The sequence below is a fragment of the Lepidochelys kempii genome, chromosome 10 (genome assembly GCF_965140265.1).
Source record: "Lepidochelys kempii isolate rLepKem1 chromosome 10, rLepKem1.hap2, whole genome shotgun sequence".
NCBI lineage: Eukaryota > Metazoa > Chordata > Testudines > Cheloniidae > Lepidochelys > Lepidochelys kempii.
In genome coordinates this window covers 21,223,602-21,239,489 of record NC_133265.1, presented here as the reverse complement: position 1 = coordinate 21,239,489, position 15,888 = coordinate 21,223,602, and the positions used below count along the sequence as shown (strand labels likewise).

At 39.2% G+C, this 15,888-nt stretch overlaps 1 protein-coding gene across 2 annotated transcripts in view; it reads right to left on the bottom strand.

Moving 5' to 3' along the window:
* SHISA9 (shisa family member 9) overlaps positions 1 to 15,888 on the bottom strand; it is a 245,780-nt gene that overhangs the window by 222,700 nt on the left and 7,192 nt on the right. For both annotated transcript variants that reach the window (XM_073362378.1, XM_073362377.1), the window contains exon 2: positions 15,454 to 15,581. In XM_073362378.1, the coding sequence (XP_073218479.1) occupies positions 15,454 to 15,581 (128 nt within the window). The remainder of the gene's footprint in view (positions 1 to 15,453; positions 15,582 to 15,888) is intronic.

Sequence of the window (15,888 nt, the reverse complement as noted above, 5' to 3'; positions counted from 1 at the left end):
ACCACTGATCCTACAGTGGCCATGCTGCCAAAGAGGAGGAGCCTAGAGTAGTAGCATGGAGGCGCCAACCCATACAGGACTGGGTTTCCTTTTCCCACGGGTGGCAAAAATCTGGAAGTTGCATCCTTTGCCTCCTTTGTCGATTTCCAAGTCTATCACCACTCATTGGACAATTGGAAGAAAACTCTGAACTTAATGGAGTTTCCTGGCTTTTATAATATCCTTCTCAGAAAGGTATAATTTGCCCTTTATTTGGTGATTTGCACTCTACTTTCACTAACAATTTTATATTATTCTTTGGAATAAACATTCTTTGTTCCTTTTCTGCTTTGAATTAGGGATGTAAATTGTTAACCAATAAGCATCAGTCTTATCAGTAAGGTATTCCAGTTAACATTTAAACTCCAGCTGCAGGATTCCGCTGCCACCCCGCCCCCACGATCCTGGCTGCCCCCCGCCCCCATCCCAGCTGCCGCCCTGCGTGCCCAGGGCTCTGCTGCCATGCCCCATCCCCGCACCACAGGTGTCCCCATCCTAGGGTCCCGGCTGCTGACCCTGCACCCAGGACTCCATGGCACGGGGCAGCAGCAGAGCCCCAGGCATGCAGGACGGCAACTGGGATCCGTGGCACAGGCCAGCAGTGAGTGGAGTCTCCAGGTGTGGGGCTGGCAGCCAGGATCCTAGGCACGGGGCGGCAACCAGGATCCCGGGCTCATGGGGAGGCAGTGGAGCCAACGTTTAAACGTTTAACTGGTAAAACATTAATAGTTTAAACGTTTACTTTTTTTAAACATTATTTACATCCCTACTTTGAATTCCTCACATAAACTGTGATGGATAACTCGAAATTGTCCTGTTCTTTTGATTCCCTCTGAAGCATCTGACATTGGCCAGAAGACAGGATACTGGGCTAACTGGATCATTGGTCTGACCTAGTATGGCCATTCTTATGTGTGGTGAATTAAAACTAAATTACAAGCTATCACTTGTAGGCTAGGAGGCTCTCTACGGAAGCATGTGATCTGGATCTTGTGCAGGCAGTTTGCAAAGAGCCAACCTAAAGCAAGGTGGGTCGAATTGTGCCTCTCTGCCTTAGGAAGCAACCTGCTTTCTCTCTCTCTCTCTCTCTCTGTCTTTGGATGTTGCATTAGGGTTCTGGATTATAAGACATAAAGCAGTGTTATTGTGCCACCTTCCAACAAGGGTACTCTAAGTTTTTTTTCCAACTCTCTCTGTATGTGCCATGAACATAACATAAGGCTCTTCTTAAGAAGGGCGGGGGCAGGGGAGTGAGTGTTTTGCATAGCTCCTTATCTTTGTCCTATCGAAGGCAATGACAAAACACCCAGTGGCTTCTATGAGAGGTGGATCAGGCCTATATGAGTTGTATTTTAATGCATTCCTTTATAAGTCATTAGACTTTATGGGTGAAATCCTTTCCCCATCAAAATCAATGAGAGTTTTGCAATTAACTTCAACAAGGCCAGAATTTTACCCTGTTAGCTTAACCTAGCTACTATTGAAGTCATTGGCAAAACTCTTCAATTGTAGCGAACGTCAAACAACATAGCTACCCCCTCTGTGGTTATTCTTCTACTGTACCTGTTATCAGCTCTCTGTAATTTAAGCATTTAGGGAGGAAGGTGGGGATCAGGAAATTAATTCTGAGTGCCCTGAAATCAGTAACATGACATGATGCTGGAGCCAGCAAAGGAGCTTTCTGATATATTGCCTTGCATGCTGTCCAGGATGGACCATCATAGAATATTTCAGATTATCTTTTGAGATCCGGAACTTTATAGAAAAAGACACAACTGCGTTTCAGCAAATACTGTTTCTAATCACTGAAAGGGACAAGGTTGTTACAGGCAGCAGAAAAGACAGCATTTCTGGGTTAACAAATAATGGGAAACACAAGGTTTATTATGCATGGAAAACACATTGAGAAAACAACTGAGGAACAAAAATCACTGATCAGATTAGGCCCAGAAGAGCAACTGCATGTAAGGAAAAAGCCCTCCCATAGCTACAGTTTTAGAAACCAAAATATGAACTAATGCAGTCAGGATAAACTCTTCAGAGCAAGGACCATGTCTTCTTCTGTGTTTGGTAACCACTTGGCAGATCTTGGGCACTATCCTAAACTAAACAGAATATAATTACTAATAACAATAATACACCCAAATTTCTAATCCACTATATTTGTCTTCTGTGCACTCTTTTTCAAGTGTCAAGGATTTGATCCTGAAACAAAATGATGTTATCTTGGAACATATTTTAGAAATTGTAAAGACAATGTCAGAAGCATATATATGGCCGTCAGTTTTTCCTTCTTGTTGCCAATAATAAAAGTGCAAGGCAAGTACATTTCTTAGAGTTGGATGCTTGCTCAGTTATGAACTATATGTGAAGTATGAATAATTGTCCCCTTTTTACACGGTTTTAAGAATACTGTTTTAAATAAAATTTAAAGTTTTAAGGTTTAATGATACTTAACAATACATTAGAATCAATATTGTAATTATCTGTGAATGATTATTAATGTAGCTTTTCATCAGCTGTGGAGATTTGCTCTCATATATTTTATATTATCCATATCAACAATATAGCCATTTCATAAATATTAAACATACTCAATTCCCTTCTTGGCTTTATTTTATAATAATGAAACTGGAGTCGGCAGTGACATGTACATTTCAAAGGAAGTTATGATATAAAGCAGCAACCAAATTAAATGGAACAAAGCTACTGAAAAACCATTTGTGATTGAATTTGGTGGATTGCATTTTTTGAAAATATTACCTTACACTGAATAGCATTTCATAATTGCCTAGTAATGCTGCAAAGTGTATTCATAAGCTTTTTAATGTATGCAGCCAACCTCACCACTTTTATCTTGTATACACTGATTCCTGATGCAGGCTGGTAAAGTTAGTATGTATGGATTAAAAGATGAAGTAATAAAAGACAGGTGATCTTACAGGATGTGACAATATTTTAAACCATAAATTTAGCATCCAAGTTTCACTCAGCCAGAATGGGAAAGATATAGGTGCACCTGCAGCTTGCAACAGTTTATATCTGACCTTGTATCCGTAGCTGAAATCAGCATATGAATGTATCCATGTTCTTTAACATTGCTGTGATTTTTTTTTTGAGACAACTAACATGGGGGTGGGGGTGGGAACAGACTTAGAAAGATGATTTAGCTTTAAACTAGCAATTAAGAATTATATTTTGGCACACAAATGCAATTTCTACATATGACATTGTTGGCAAACCAACATTAGAAACAAAAGGTACCTTTTGCCTGCCTTTTAACCAGGTGACTCATGTCACAATACCTTGGGCTTCATAAAGCTGTACCTTCCATTTTAAGAAAACAAAAGAGTCCAAACTTTTTTCCAAGCAGAGTTACATGGGTGGACTCAGACTTTTCCATCAAGAATCAAGATGTTACAGATTTTAATATCAATGAAACAGTGATGCCTGATGCTGCTGACAATTATTATTAATAGAAGGTTGTTTTACTAAATGTTGATCAACCCCAAGCAAACTTATAATGACTTTATCTGTCAAAGAGTTTTACATGATTTTAAGATCATGAAAAGGGTAAATTGTGAGAACTTGCCACATTAAGAAGATGTAACAGATAAAAATATAGCTTGTAAAGTGCCAAGCTAGTCCCAACTGCTTACTATTGTGAGCGCTCCTTTTGTTCTCAGAAGAACAGTGGACAGCAGTAAGCATTAACATTTAGTAGCAAGTGTCTGCAGGAATGGACCCTTAGTAAACAATTCTCTTGATGATACAAAGAAGAAATTGAATCACCCAGGTAGCGGAGAAGTTCTTCTAAGAGTCAAATCATACTTTAATATTAGACCTCATCTGCTAGTGTGTAAATACTTCCCATGTATAATATGACAATATATCAGAAGTGCCATGAACAACAGCAAGATGAGTCTTGTTTTTACTATCTACTTTCCAATTTTGTTGTTGTTGTACGGACTGAAACTGCCCATATAATACAATATTATTGCACTCTTCTCTTCAATTGTGAAAACAATTTTTGTTTTATTAATGATACATTCATTTAATTAAACTGTGTTATAAACTGTAAAATTTATGCTAAATAGATTTTTAAGAACAGAATTTTTAATACCATAATTTTAATTACCACAAAATTAAATAAATCTGTGATAATTAACTATGGTTGTATTTCTCTCAAATACCTTTTTACATTGTTAAATATGTTACTAAAATATACTAAATTTACCTGAAAATTAAAAGCATGCTAAAGACAAATGATTATATGTCAAACAGAGAAAAATATGTTCATACTGCACAATAAAGAAGGCAATAGCCAAAAAAAAGGACCTTTCTTGCACATTCTGAAGTTTTTAATGGTAGTGATCACATACAGGCATTGTGATGTGGTCTCTATCACACTAAGCCCGACTGGGTAAAAAGGACCAAATAAGCCTGTGACAGGCTGTGCCTGGAGGAGCGTCAGGACTGATAATGCTTAAGGTTCCATTTTTGTCACAGAGATCACGGATTCTGTGACTTTCCGTGACTTCTGCATTGGCCTGTGTGCCTGGCCCAGGGGCCACCTGAGCAGGCAGCCCCTGGGCCAGGCACACCGGCTGCTGCTTGGGCAGTCTTGGACCCTCCCCCATACCCCAGCAGCAGGAGTTTTTTGTTTTGTTTTGTTTTTTGGGGGGGGGGGGCTCAGGGCTAGGGGTTGGAGAGCGGAGTGGTGCTTACTGAGGTGGGCTCTCCAGCATGGCGGCAACTCCCCTCCCTCAGCTCCACATGCTGACTCCACCTGCAGGCACCGCCCCTACAGCTCCCATTGGCCACGGTTCCCACCCATGGAGGCAGCACATGGAGCTAGGAGCTGGGGTTGCTGGTTCCCAGGAGCCAGGTAGGGAGTCTGCCCCAGTCCCACCAAACACCACCCCCCCCAGCACCCATGGAGCCTCCAGGGCTGCCCTTCAGAACTCAATTTTCCAAGGAAAAACTAAAGATTTTTTGATAAATAGCCTGAGTTAAAACTGACTCAGGCCCTTCATTCTGATCCAGCAAACAGGGAAGACCTTCCATCCAAGGAAAGGGCATTTATCCTTAGGGAAGAGTAGGAAGGATTGGCATGTGCCAGAGCTCATACTGGAGTTGTGGGGGATCTCTGGTAAGCTTAATAGCATGTGTGTATGTTCTTTTATTGTTTTTAATGTTTTCTCTGTAATACTTTTACCTTAAGAATCAGTGTGGTTGCTTAGAAATAGGTATGTGGTAACTTAACTGTGGGTAATTACACTGTGGATACCCTTTGAAGAATAAGCAAAGCACAGATGCAGTCCTGTTTTATGCAGTCTGCCTTGCTGGGGAAGAATAAAGTAGGCAGGGTACTGTACACCTTGGAAAAACCCTGGTAAGCAGGGAGAGGTCTCTGACCAAGAGAGGTGACAGCTAGGGTGCTGGAAGCCTGGTGCCCTTGCTGCATCACAGAGGGGGAATACAAGTGCAGTTGCCCTGAACTGTGACAATAATTAATTTCCTTGAAAATATTTACTGTTTTTTTTTCAGGAAGGTTCATAACATCTTATTATAAATCAGTATAATATATCTGTATTAAAATATGAAATGTAAACTAGTTACATTTTATATTAATGATTAACAGAAAGTGGTTAACACAAATTCAGAACTAATTAAACAGTGAGTTATAATGACTGATTGAATCCATGTAGGAGATCAATGAAGTGCACATTCACTTACTGTAATTTTAGATTGGAAGCTTGTGCTTCCAACATGGGAGGCTTGGAGTTCTCAGATTCATCTCTGTAACCATAATTATATTAACAAAAATCCCCTCAGCAACCTGCAAATGCTATAAATCCCACAGTATGTGCATAATTTAAACTAAAGTCAGGAACTGGAAATGAATTTACAGTAGTTTAAAAAGTTGTCTCTAGGTAGTGCAGACTGTGGTTTTAACCTCAATCAGAAATTACAAGACATAAAAATACGTTGTGCCCTTTTGGTGGTGGTGGTAGTTGTAGATTTCTCTTGGAAGAAGATGAATTTGTTTTACTGAGTGAATGATATAAAACGAGTGTTTATCCACTCATTGTAGATAACAGGCAAAATAGCTGTGTCCCATATACCAGGGCCGCCTTAACCATAGAAGTTTTTTTGCATAGGAGTCTTGATGCATCAATTAGTCTAGATTATTTGAAGTATCTGATCTTTAGAAATAGTTTTAAACTGCTTTCCAGCTAGGTTGTATAAGCCCTAGTAAAACAATTTCTTACATAATGACACTAATGACTAAGGCCTAAATTTAAATTTCTAAATTGAGTCCCAGTATTGCACACACATTCACATGCTTAACTTTAAGCACATGAGCAGTCCCATTGAAGTCAAAGAGACTACTCACATGATTAAGAGTTAAGCACAGGCATAAGTGGTTGCAGCATGGGAGGCCCTGGAACAACATTTTCCCTTCCAGTTCATTGTTCCTCTTAGCTGAAGCATTTGGGGTTTTTCTTTGTTTAAAATTACCTGCTTTTTTGTCTGGACTTAAGTTTTACAACAGTAGGGTCTTACAGGTGAGTGTCAGAAACAGCTGGTACTATCAATGGCTTTATTGCATGCTAAAGTAGAAAAAGAGAACAGATTATAAAAAATGGATTAGAAGAATGATGACAAATGAGAAATCTGTGGAGACCTTTGTGGGCCTATGAAACCCTCCATCTGTATTTAGCTCCAAATCAGCAGATTATCAGCTATATACAGCAATGCAGCATAAAATCTCCTTGGTAGAGTATTTCATTCTTTCTCTGATCAATTTTCATTTACTTGATTATTTAAAAGGATAGATAGGTGTGTCCTTTCTTTAAACTCACTTGTCTTCCCTTTTAGTTCATACATTTGGATTATCTGAAGATTTATTTGGTTTTACTATTTATCAGCAGTTAGTGAAAACTTTTAATTTGTGGTGATATATGAGCAAAATAGGAAAATAAAAAAACTAATACAGCCCCAGCTCCATGTCTGTCCCATCCACTACAACAGCAGTGTCTGCCCTGTTCTTGTTCTTTCCTAAATCATCACTTCCCCACTCCCAACTATGTTGCAGAATCTCTTCCAAGTCAGCAGTCCACAACCTATTCCCCCATACTGACTACACAGTCCCCTCTCCCATCCACAGCACTCTTGCTTCTCACAAGCATGCCAGCCCTGAGTCTTGAATTTGTGCTAGCAGTTTCACTCGCCCTCATTCTTACCTAACTCTGGCCCCCTCATCAACAGTTCCAGTGCACTTTCACTGGATCGCCCATCAGCTGGCTAACCTCAGGTACCCCTTTGGTGGCTCAACACCTCCTGTTATCCTTGCTCAGCAGATGTGAGTGGCCTCTTTCCAGTAAAGGCTGGGTTCTTGGACTCCACTTGCACCTTCTGTCTATAAAAAGTTGAGCAACCAAAGAAGAACATATGGAGAATACAGTCCAATTCCTCTGGGCAACAGCCCATACAGAACCAGGTCCAGAATAGCATTTTACTGTAACTATGTAGCCTGAATGTTGAGTAGAGGATGCAAATAATCATGTACTAAGTCCTTTGTATATTTCCATATATCTGCATATTGATGACCGTGGAAGTTTAAGGCCCAGATCAAGGACAATATTGTACCCAGAATAATAACTTTGCAAATTCTCAATAATGGCAAGTTAACTAACTGTGCAATTACGTGGTCAACAAATATCATGTCAGTAAACTTACTACATAGTACTGGGGCTCCAAGGACCTTCCATTTACAGGAGTAGCAACCTTTAGCTCTGCTCTAAAATGTAGTCTCTTCATGATGCCTCCACACTTAATTCCTATTAGCAACAATAAGATTTATGCATAAGCAAAAATATCCTAGAAACATGTCAGGATTTAATGAATCATCTGAGGTAAACATTTTTGTTGCAAATGTATTTTTTTTAAACATAAAAATAACTCATTTGCCACAGGAGTGTTTTATTTATTGCTTAGGCATTCTAAATAAATATAGGCAACTGCTGAAAATTCTTGCAAATCCTAACTTTCTTTCTGCCAGTATCAAGCAATTGATATAAGTGCTGATCCTGCTGTCACTGGTGGCCACAGTAATATTTTCTCTGGGAGCAAGATCAGGGTCATTATAAATGTTGCTTCAGTATACTCTAGAATAAATTTGTATATAATATATTTCACTCTATTTATATGCCTGGATATTGCATAAACATATTTTGCAGTCAACTTCCTACTTCTTCTTATCAGACCCAATTCAGTATAACACAAAGTAGATACTTAACTTTAACTACTAGCCTTAAAACAAAACAGTGTTTCTTCATTTTTTGTTTGTTTGCATCAAAAATGTTAAAGAAAAAACGTATGCCATCACCTGGCAGACCAGTCCATTGAAAATATTTTCACATTAAATGAAACAGTAATATTATAGTACCATCTGTGGCAGAATTGGAGATAGACCCCAAATCTCCTGACACAGTACAATGCTCTTTAACTACTAGGCCATGTTTCTTCTCCACTGTCACTTTCTGATACACTTTTTACTTGTTCAAAAGCAAGTTACATTTGAGGCTACTTGGTGGTTTTTTAAAATGTCAATCTGTCAGTATTTTATATTTGTAGATGGGATTTTGTCATGTGATGACACTGAAAATGGCAAAATCTCAGGATGGACAGTTGCCTAGTAACTTGTCATTTGTGTGCACAAATATCTGCTTTGTGCATGCAGTCATAGTAATTGCAGTTCTGCATGAAGAAAAGGAGTACTTGTGGCACCTTAGAGACTAACAAATTTATTTGAGCATAAGCTTTCGTGAGCTACAGCTTATGCTCAAATAAATTTGTTAGTCTTCAAAATGCCACAAGTACTCCTTTTCTTTTTGCGGATACAGACTAACGCAGCTGCTACTCTGAATTCTGCATGAGTCACACAGTTTTTCACAGGACCTCAGATTTTGCTTGTTTGAAAAGAGGTCCTGAAAGTTATTGCCAACTTTGTTATATTCTGCTAGTTTACTACTAGAGCTGGGGGTTTCTATCTTCAGAAAAAAAATATTTTTCATTGAAAAAAAAAAAAAGTTATCAGTTTTCATGTTCTTGGGGTTTTTTAAGAAAAATCAAATTGTTCTACAGAAAAAGGTTTTCCAGAAAAATTTTCATTAGTTGAAAAACCAATTTTCATCCAAAAAATCAGTTTTTGAAAGAGAATTTTTGTCCAGCACTATATTAGGAGGGCTTAACACAATGATTATCCAGAATGTCAGCATCCTTTGATTACTGTTTGACTTCTTCTTTTGTATATATCCCAAGTCAATATGTACATTTTTCAGCCATCTAACTGCTGCATCATCGAGGCTAGCAAGGTATTGCAGTCCACCCTCCAATCTTGTGATTGTGCACTCCTCCACCACATGTTTGATCATCTGCTTGCTGCCTCACAGTCCCACTGAAGAGTGCTGAGCCAAATTTCTGCACTGGGCAGTCACTCTAGCTGTTCCTGTCTGCAACATGGGATGCAGATCCTGGACTATGCTTAACAGGCTGTAACAGGTGGATGTAAGTTAGGGCTTCTGAAATTCATCTGCATGCCTGTCTCTCTATGCCAGAGTTGCTGCCACTCTGCAAGGTCCTAGCCCATGACCCTGATATGCCATTGTTCATCCTAGATTGATACTAGACTGGCATGAATGGCTGCCATGAAAGGATGTTGCAAAGTCAATCATAGCAAGTCAGCAGGAACTGCAGGTGTGGATGTCTTCTTCGGGGCAGATTTTCTTGTAGGAAGTGTGCATTGTTTATTTACATCTGTTGGAATCATTGTCAGCCTGGTGTGCAGCAGGTTGCTTTCATCCATCATAGCCCTCCCTGCAATTTTAAGGGTAATGGCATCTCGTCAAAGTTTTGACGGAGCTATATGAGCCAACACATATAAATTAGATGTTAATGTGTGGCTAAAGCGGCCACTAAAAATATGGGTAGCTGTGTTCGGCTCCAAATCAATGAGATGTGTATGCTGGCTCCCTCCACCCCGACGGCTCCACAATATTCCACTCTTGCACATAACAGCAACAGGACTGAGGTTTGTCAAACATTTGCCTCTACTTCCCAGCTTCTCTCCGGCTAGCTTCTGGATCAAGGAAGTGTGTCAGGTGATCTTTAGGGGACATTTCTTCTGCCTTCTTGTGGTGCTCCCCCTCCCCCATGAGTAGCATAAAGCAGAACAAACGCAGATAAAATACAGTACACAGGTTTGCATTCTAAGCCTACTGTTTTGACAAACTAACCATAGACAACAGTATGGAACATGTTATTTTAACACACAATCACTTCAAAAGAATCATCCTCTTTCTAAATATCCAGTGTCCCAAATGGAAACAGCGGCTAAACACATAATTCTTTTCAATACATTGAAACTCCTTTATAATCACCATTATATGGAGTCCAAAACTTTGGCCTTTATAACACTGGCCACTTACTACAGTATAACTAAATATCTCCTTCACATAAGCACTGCCAATTCATTTGCACTTACACATTCCTGTAGTTTTATAATAAAAAATTACTATAAAAAAATTAAAATTGGAAAATAGCCCATAACTCTCCCAACTCAATTAAAATGTAGACAATGTATACAAACAATTCTCACCTTAGAAAAAAATCCATAATGTAGAGGTGGCTTCCCTTTTTAGCCACCTACAGCTGGGGGAATCTGCAGGTTCCCATCAATGCACTAGGAAGGCGGTTGACTACTTCTGGGTGAGTTATTACTATGGATGCAGGAACTGAGATTTTGCCGATCTGTAGGACAGTGGGTAACACTAACATAACCATTTGTTTCACTATGCTGTCAGACTGAGATTTAGGAATAATAGTGGGAAATGTATTCCAGAGATGAGGAGCATAGCTTCAAAGACTCTTGACTCACACTGCATCTACATTATGATCTTGAGAAGTTAAATAAATTACCAACTCCTAACGTAGTAATCAATGGGAAAAATATGGCAAAAGAAGATTGATCCACTATGCTGCTCTCTTAAGAATTATGAAAGTGTAAAAGAAATTAACAAAAACATATAACACAAGATTTTGCAACAAGGTTTAATATTTTCCTGAATTCCAAATGTCTACATATTTTAAATAGTTAGAATTATCCACTAATTAATTTTCTTTAATATTTCCTGTTAAACCCCTTGAATGCTATGTTATTTGGTGAATACTTGCTGTTCACTGTCAATGCACTATTTGGTGGTAATGCAAGCTGATGAAGGAAAATGTGGGAAGCTGTTTTGGCTTTAATCCAAAATAAGGCACATTACTAGAAGAGAAATATGGACAGTAACAACCATTAAAGGTCAAAGAAAACTTAAGCAGTGAGCATTTAGCATGTCTGGATTCAGATATGCACAGGATAAAATCTGTCCTTCTCCAGATCCACCAAGATGGATACTCAGAAAAGGAAGAATGGCAAACCAAGTAAGTTACAATCCATTGGGCTGCAGAGACATGGAAACATTTTGCACTTATTCTGAAGGATTTTAGCTTTTTGTTGGATTCCTAATCTTGGCAAGTAGCAGAGCTAACTGCAGGCTGCTTAGAAAATCCTTTTTCTTTAGTAAAAAGTCATCTAAAGACTTAAGCACACTCTTTTTCAATGTCAGAGTTCATGCAAGGTATTTCATTTTGATAGAGTTCTTCTTTCCGAAACAGCTTCAGTATGGTTTGGCAGCATCAGCAAAGTGGCATTTCAAGAGATCAAAAAGAGCAAATGAATAATCGCTCAAATTAAACCACTCTTGAATAATACTTTGCTTTTAAAAATTAATCTTTAATACATTTGAAAAAAAAATTCTATGAAGAGTACATAGTGGCTATGAAACTATTCCCTGCCTTCTTGCATCATGGAACAATACAAGAAGGATGACTTGTATTGTTCCATGATGCAAGAAGGCAGGGAATAGTTGTGACGGCAACTTTCAGTCTCAGTTTGAGGTGTTCCTGAAGGTTGTAACTTAAAAGTACTACTACTATAGTAGCCATCAGCAGATGCAGTAATTTTGTACCACTTCATCTGCTCTACATATGTAGTAACTTGTGATTAGACCTATGAACCATACTCAAGTTTCAGATTTATTTGCTTGCAAAAACATATTTTAAAAGGTTGCTCATTTCTTTAACATTAGCACTGGGTAATGCCGTACTGTTACAGGTTGGTGATGGTGCTGCCAAATTTTCTAGTTTTTCATAACTCCACCATAAACATTTCAGACTGCTAAAATATTTGACGTAGAAAACTGACTTCTGCCCATTTCAATAAATATTTTTTCATAAAGGATTTCACTCTGTACCCTACATATTCACTTGACAGAATGTAATAGCTTCTAAAGCACCAGTTAATTCTGTTGAGTGGCTTAATCCCATTTTGTCTAAGTATGTATTTTCATGACTGATTATAATGGCACAAAAGTAATGATGATTTATCAGTTATATAATAAACATATTTAAAATTGTTTATGTAACTATGATAAACCTGACAGGAATATCATGCTAATGTCTGCACACATTCCAGATTTCATTTCCATTTCTTTATGTAACATGAAAAGCAAAGAAAATGAAATACAAAGGGGCAGATCCTCAGCTTGTGTAAATTGTCAGATGGGCCTATGGTATCTTGCATCAGTTGAGGATTGGCACCAAAACGTCTAAGGCACCTTTAAAAAACGAACTCAGATCCTGGTTCTGCAAACATGTACTATCATTGAGTTAAACATGGTACCTAAAATTGATAAATCTAAGAAATACAATGAGGGTAATAAAGATCTGCTGTGTTGTGCTAATATAGCATAGTATATAAGGTAGTGTCTGTTAAATGCCCAGTGTGAAGATTTCTGAAATACCCAGAAATGAGCAATGAAATAAGAAGTTGTGCATTTCTTGGCTTTTGTCTGTAACCTAGATTCTTGACCTTATTTTAACATATGGGGGTGAATGGGATTGCACCTAATTGCTTTACCACTATGCACCTTCCCTGCTTGAAAACCTGATCATAGGAAGGAGGTGCCTCTCCTTTTATTCAGCGAAGACCAAACAGTATATACTCCTGGGGGAATTCTGCACCACTGTGCAATGCAGAATTTTGCACAAATTAATGTTGTGCATGCAGAATTTCCTTTTTCCCCTCACAGAAATGGACTTTAGAGATGTTGGTTGCCACTAGGGGCCACTGGACCCAGCAGAGCCCAGCTCGCAAATAGAAGACGAGGCTGGGGGGAGGAAACTGGAGGGTTACCAGCAGCTGCAGTTCCCAGCTTGCCCTGAAGGAAGGAGGCAGTGGCATGCAGGAAACTCTATGCAAGCCTGGGACCCAGCATCCCTCTGGATCCCTGGCCTCTGGGGAGTAGGGCCTGTGAGTGTCTGGGCTGAGGGGGGCCGTGGCTGGGCTCTAGGGGGTTGTAGGTGTGAGTGTTTGGGCTGGCAGGGGCATGGCTGGGTTCTGGGGGGAAAGGGGTGTGAGTGTCTGGCACTCTGGCCCCCTGGCTGGGCTCTGGGGGGTATGGGGTATGAGTGTCTGGCTGTCTGGTTGGGCTCTGGGGGCAGACGGGGTGTGAGTGTCTGGCCCCCCAGCAGGGCTCAGGGTGCGGAGGGGGAAGAGAAATAGGAACTGGGTTGTTACAGGGGTTTCTTTAACTCTCTACTCCTGAGGAAATTGTGTGACTTGCTGACAGGTATTTTGAAAGGAATTACCAAAATAATTGAAACTGGTGTGATTATATAGTGTTATTTTGACAAATAAGATTTGCAGAATTTTAAAATCTTGTGTGCAGAATTTTTAATTTTTTGGAACAGAATTCCCCCAGGAGTTAGCATAGAATTGGTATATGGAGTGCAGGGATAGATGCAGTGGCTACACCATTAACTCCCAGCTTTCCATCAAACCTTTGAAAGCTCACATGTGCTCCATGCAGTTAAATTCCCTTTGGGAGCTGGTGTATTTTTGAGTGGATGTCGATGGGGGGAGGGGGGAATTAGGTGCTTCTGTAAAGCTCTGTACTTTCCCCTCTCAATGGTGCAGGGCAAGTGGTTCCTTAGGAAGCTATGCATCCAGATTATAATAGGAGGCCAGGCTTCACCGTACATAGTAGCTTCACCATAAATTGGAGCTTTTCCTCTCTCTTGATACCTGGTATTCACAAAAGGGGGAAATCACACCTAGCCTCTGCCACTACCCCAAAGAGTGCTATTTATGAAAAATGCCATTATTTATCTGGGTTCTCTGACCCTCCACCCCCCACGCATTTTACCAACAGATGGTATGATATGGCTTCAAAACAATTGTACAATATGATCCAAGCAAAACCTATTTTCTTGGTCAAAGATGATCAAACTGTCAGCTCTATATAGTTGTAGAAAGACATATGAAAGACAAATTAGCTGGTGATTTAAATATACTTAAAACACATCAAGAAGTAAATCCATAATACTTTTGCAGTAGAAAGCACATTGTAGATAGACAACACAGAAAGAAATTGTCCACTGTAGCCTGCTGTTCTGAATTATGCTATTTTCTTTCACAAACACCTTGAATTTGAACAGAGAGAGAGAGAGAGAGAGAGAGAGAAACCTGCCCAGCAAAAAGGGAAACTTAATCTGAGCAGGAGAAAGAGCTTTCTTAGGGGGTCGTCCAAGACTGTGGAACAAGCTTGCACAGGATCTAAAAGCCGCCTGAAGCCTTGCCACATTCCATACCAAGTGTGAAGTGCACTTTTTTGACATTGCTATCAATAATACATGCACATAGCACAGCTACTATAAAATAAAATACATAATATGTATTAAAAATAAAATAAAAGAATAAAACAATCCTCCCCTAATTATCTCTTTGGAGAGAGAAAAAGAGAGGAAGGGAGGGAATGAGACACGTGTGACAAATGCCAGTTACTTACTCTTTACTACATTTCTGGAAGATGTTCAGACATTATGGTTGTACAATTGGTATAAATACCTACATAGAACATTTTCTTTTTGGACTTCACAGTCTTATTAAACATCCTATAAGTCTTACTATAAACTTGGCTACTTTTGTATTCTCTGTCAAGTATACTGAAACAGTGAATAGGTCATAATCTGAGAACTGAATGAAAATGCCTTTTTAAATAGACAGAGATATGAAATAAATGGCAGCCAGCCACCAAAACTAATCCCAAATAAATGCAATAATTTAACTTTAGTTCAGTTGAAAATGCCATTTTGACACAGTAAAGTCCTTGATGTAATCTAATTCAATAATAAGGACTTATAAGGAATATTTTCTGATTTACAAGAACCCATGTCCTAGCTCCTTTGATCATAATCACTCACTCGCCTGGCAAAACAGTGATTTAATATAATGCAACTTACGCAAATTATTTGCAGGTGGCCTTGTCTCCATGTTTTCATAATGTTGCACATGAACTACAATGTTTAGGTCTCTTTCCATGTGATCTGTTGTGCAAGGACCCTGAGGTCGCATAACATCAGCAAGAGCCCTGAAGAATAAAAATTAAACTCAATTAGAATAAATCTGCAAAATCTATAATGCAGTTACAATGTACTCTGGTCCTTTTAGTTCTTGATATTGTACATTACAACGTATATACTGTAGAGTCACAGTTTAATAGGGGCCCAATCCAGCTCCCATTGATGTCAAAGAGAGTTTTGTCACTGACTTCAGTAGGAGCAGAATTGGCACTAGATGTATGCCATATAAGTAGCTGATCCATTACTGTGCCATAGAAAATAATTGGTCCCCCTGCAAAAGCCCTGGCCTTAGGCAAAGGAATGATATGGCATGTG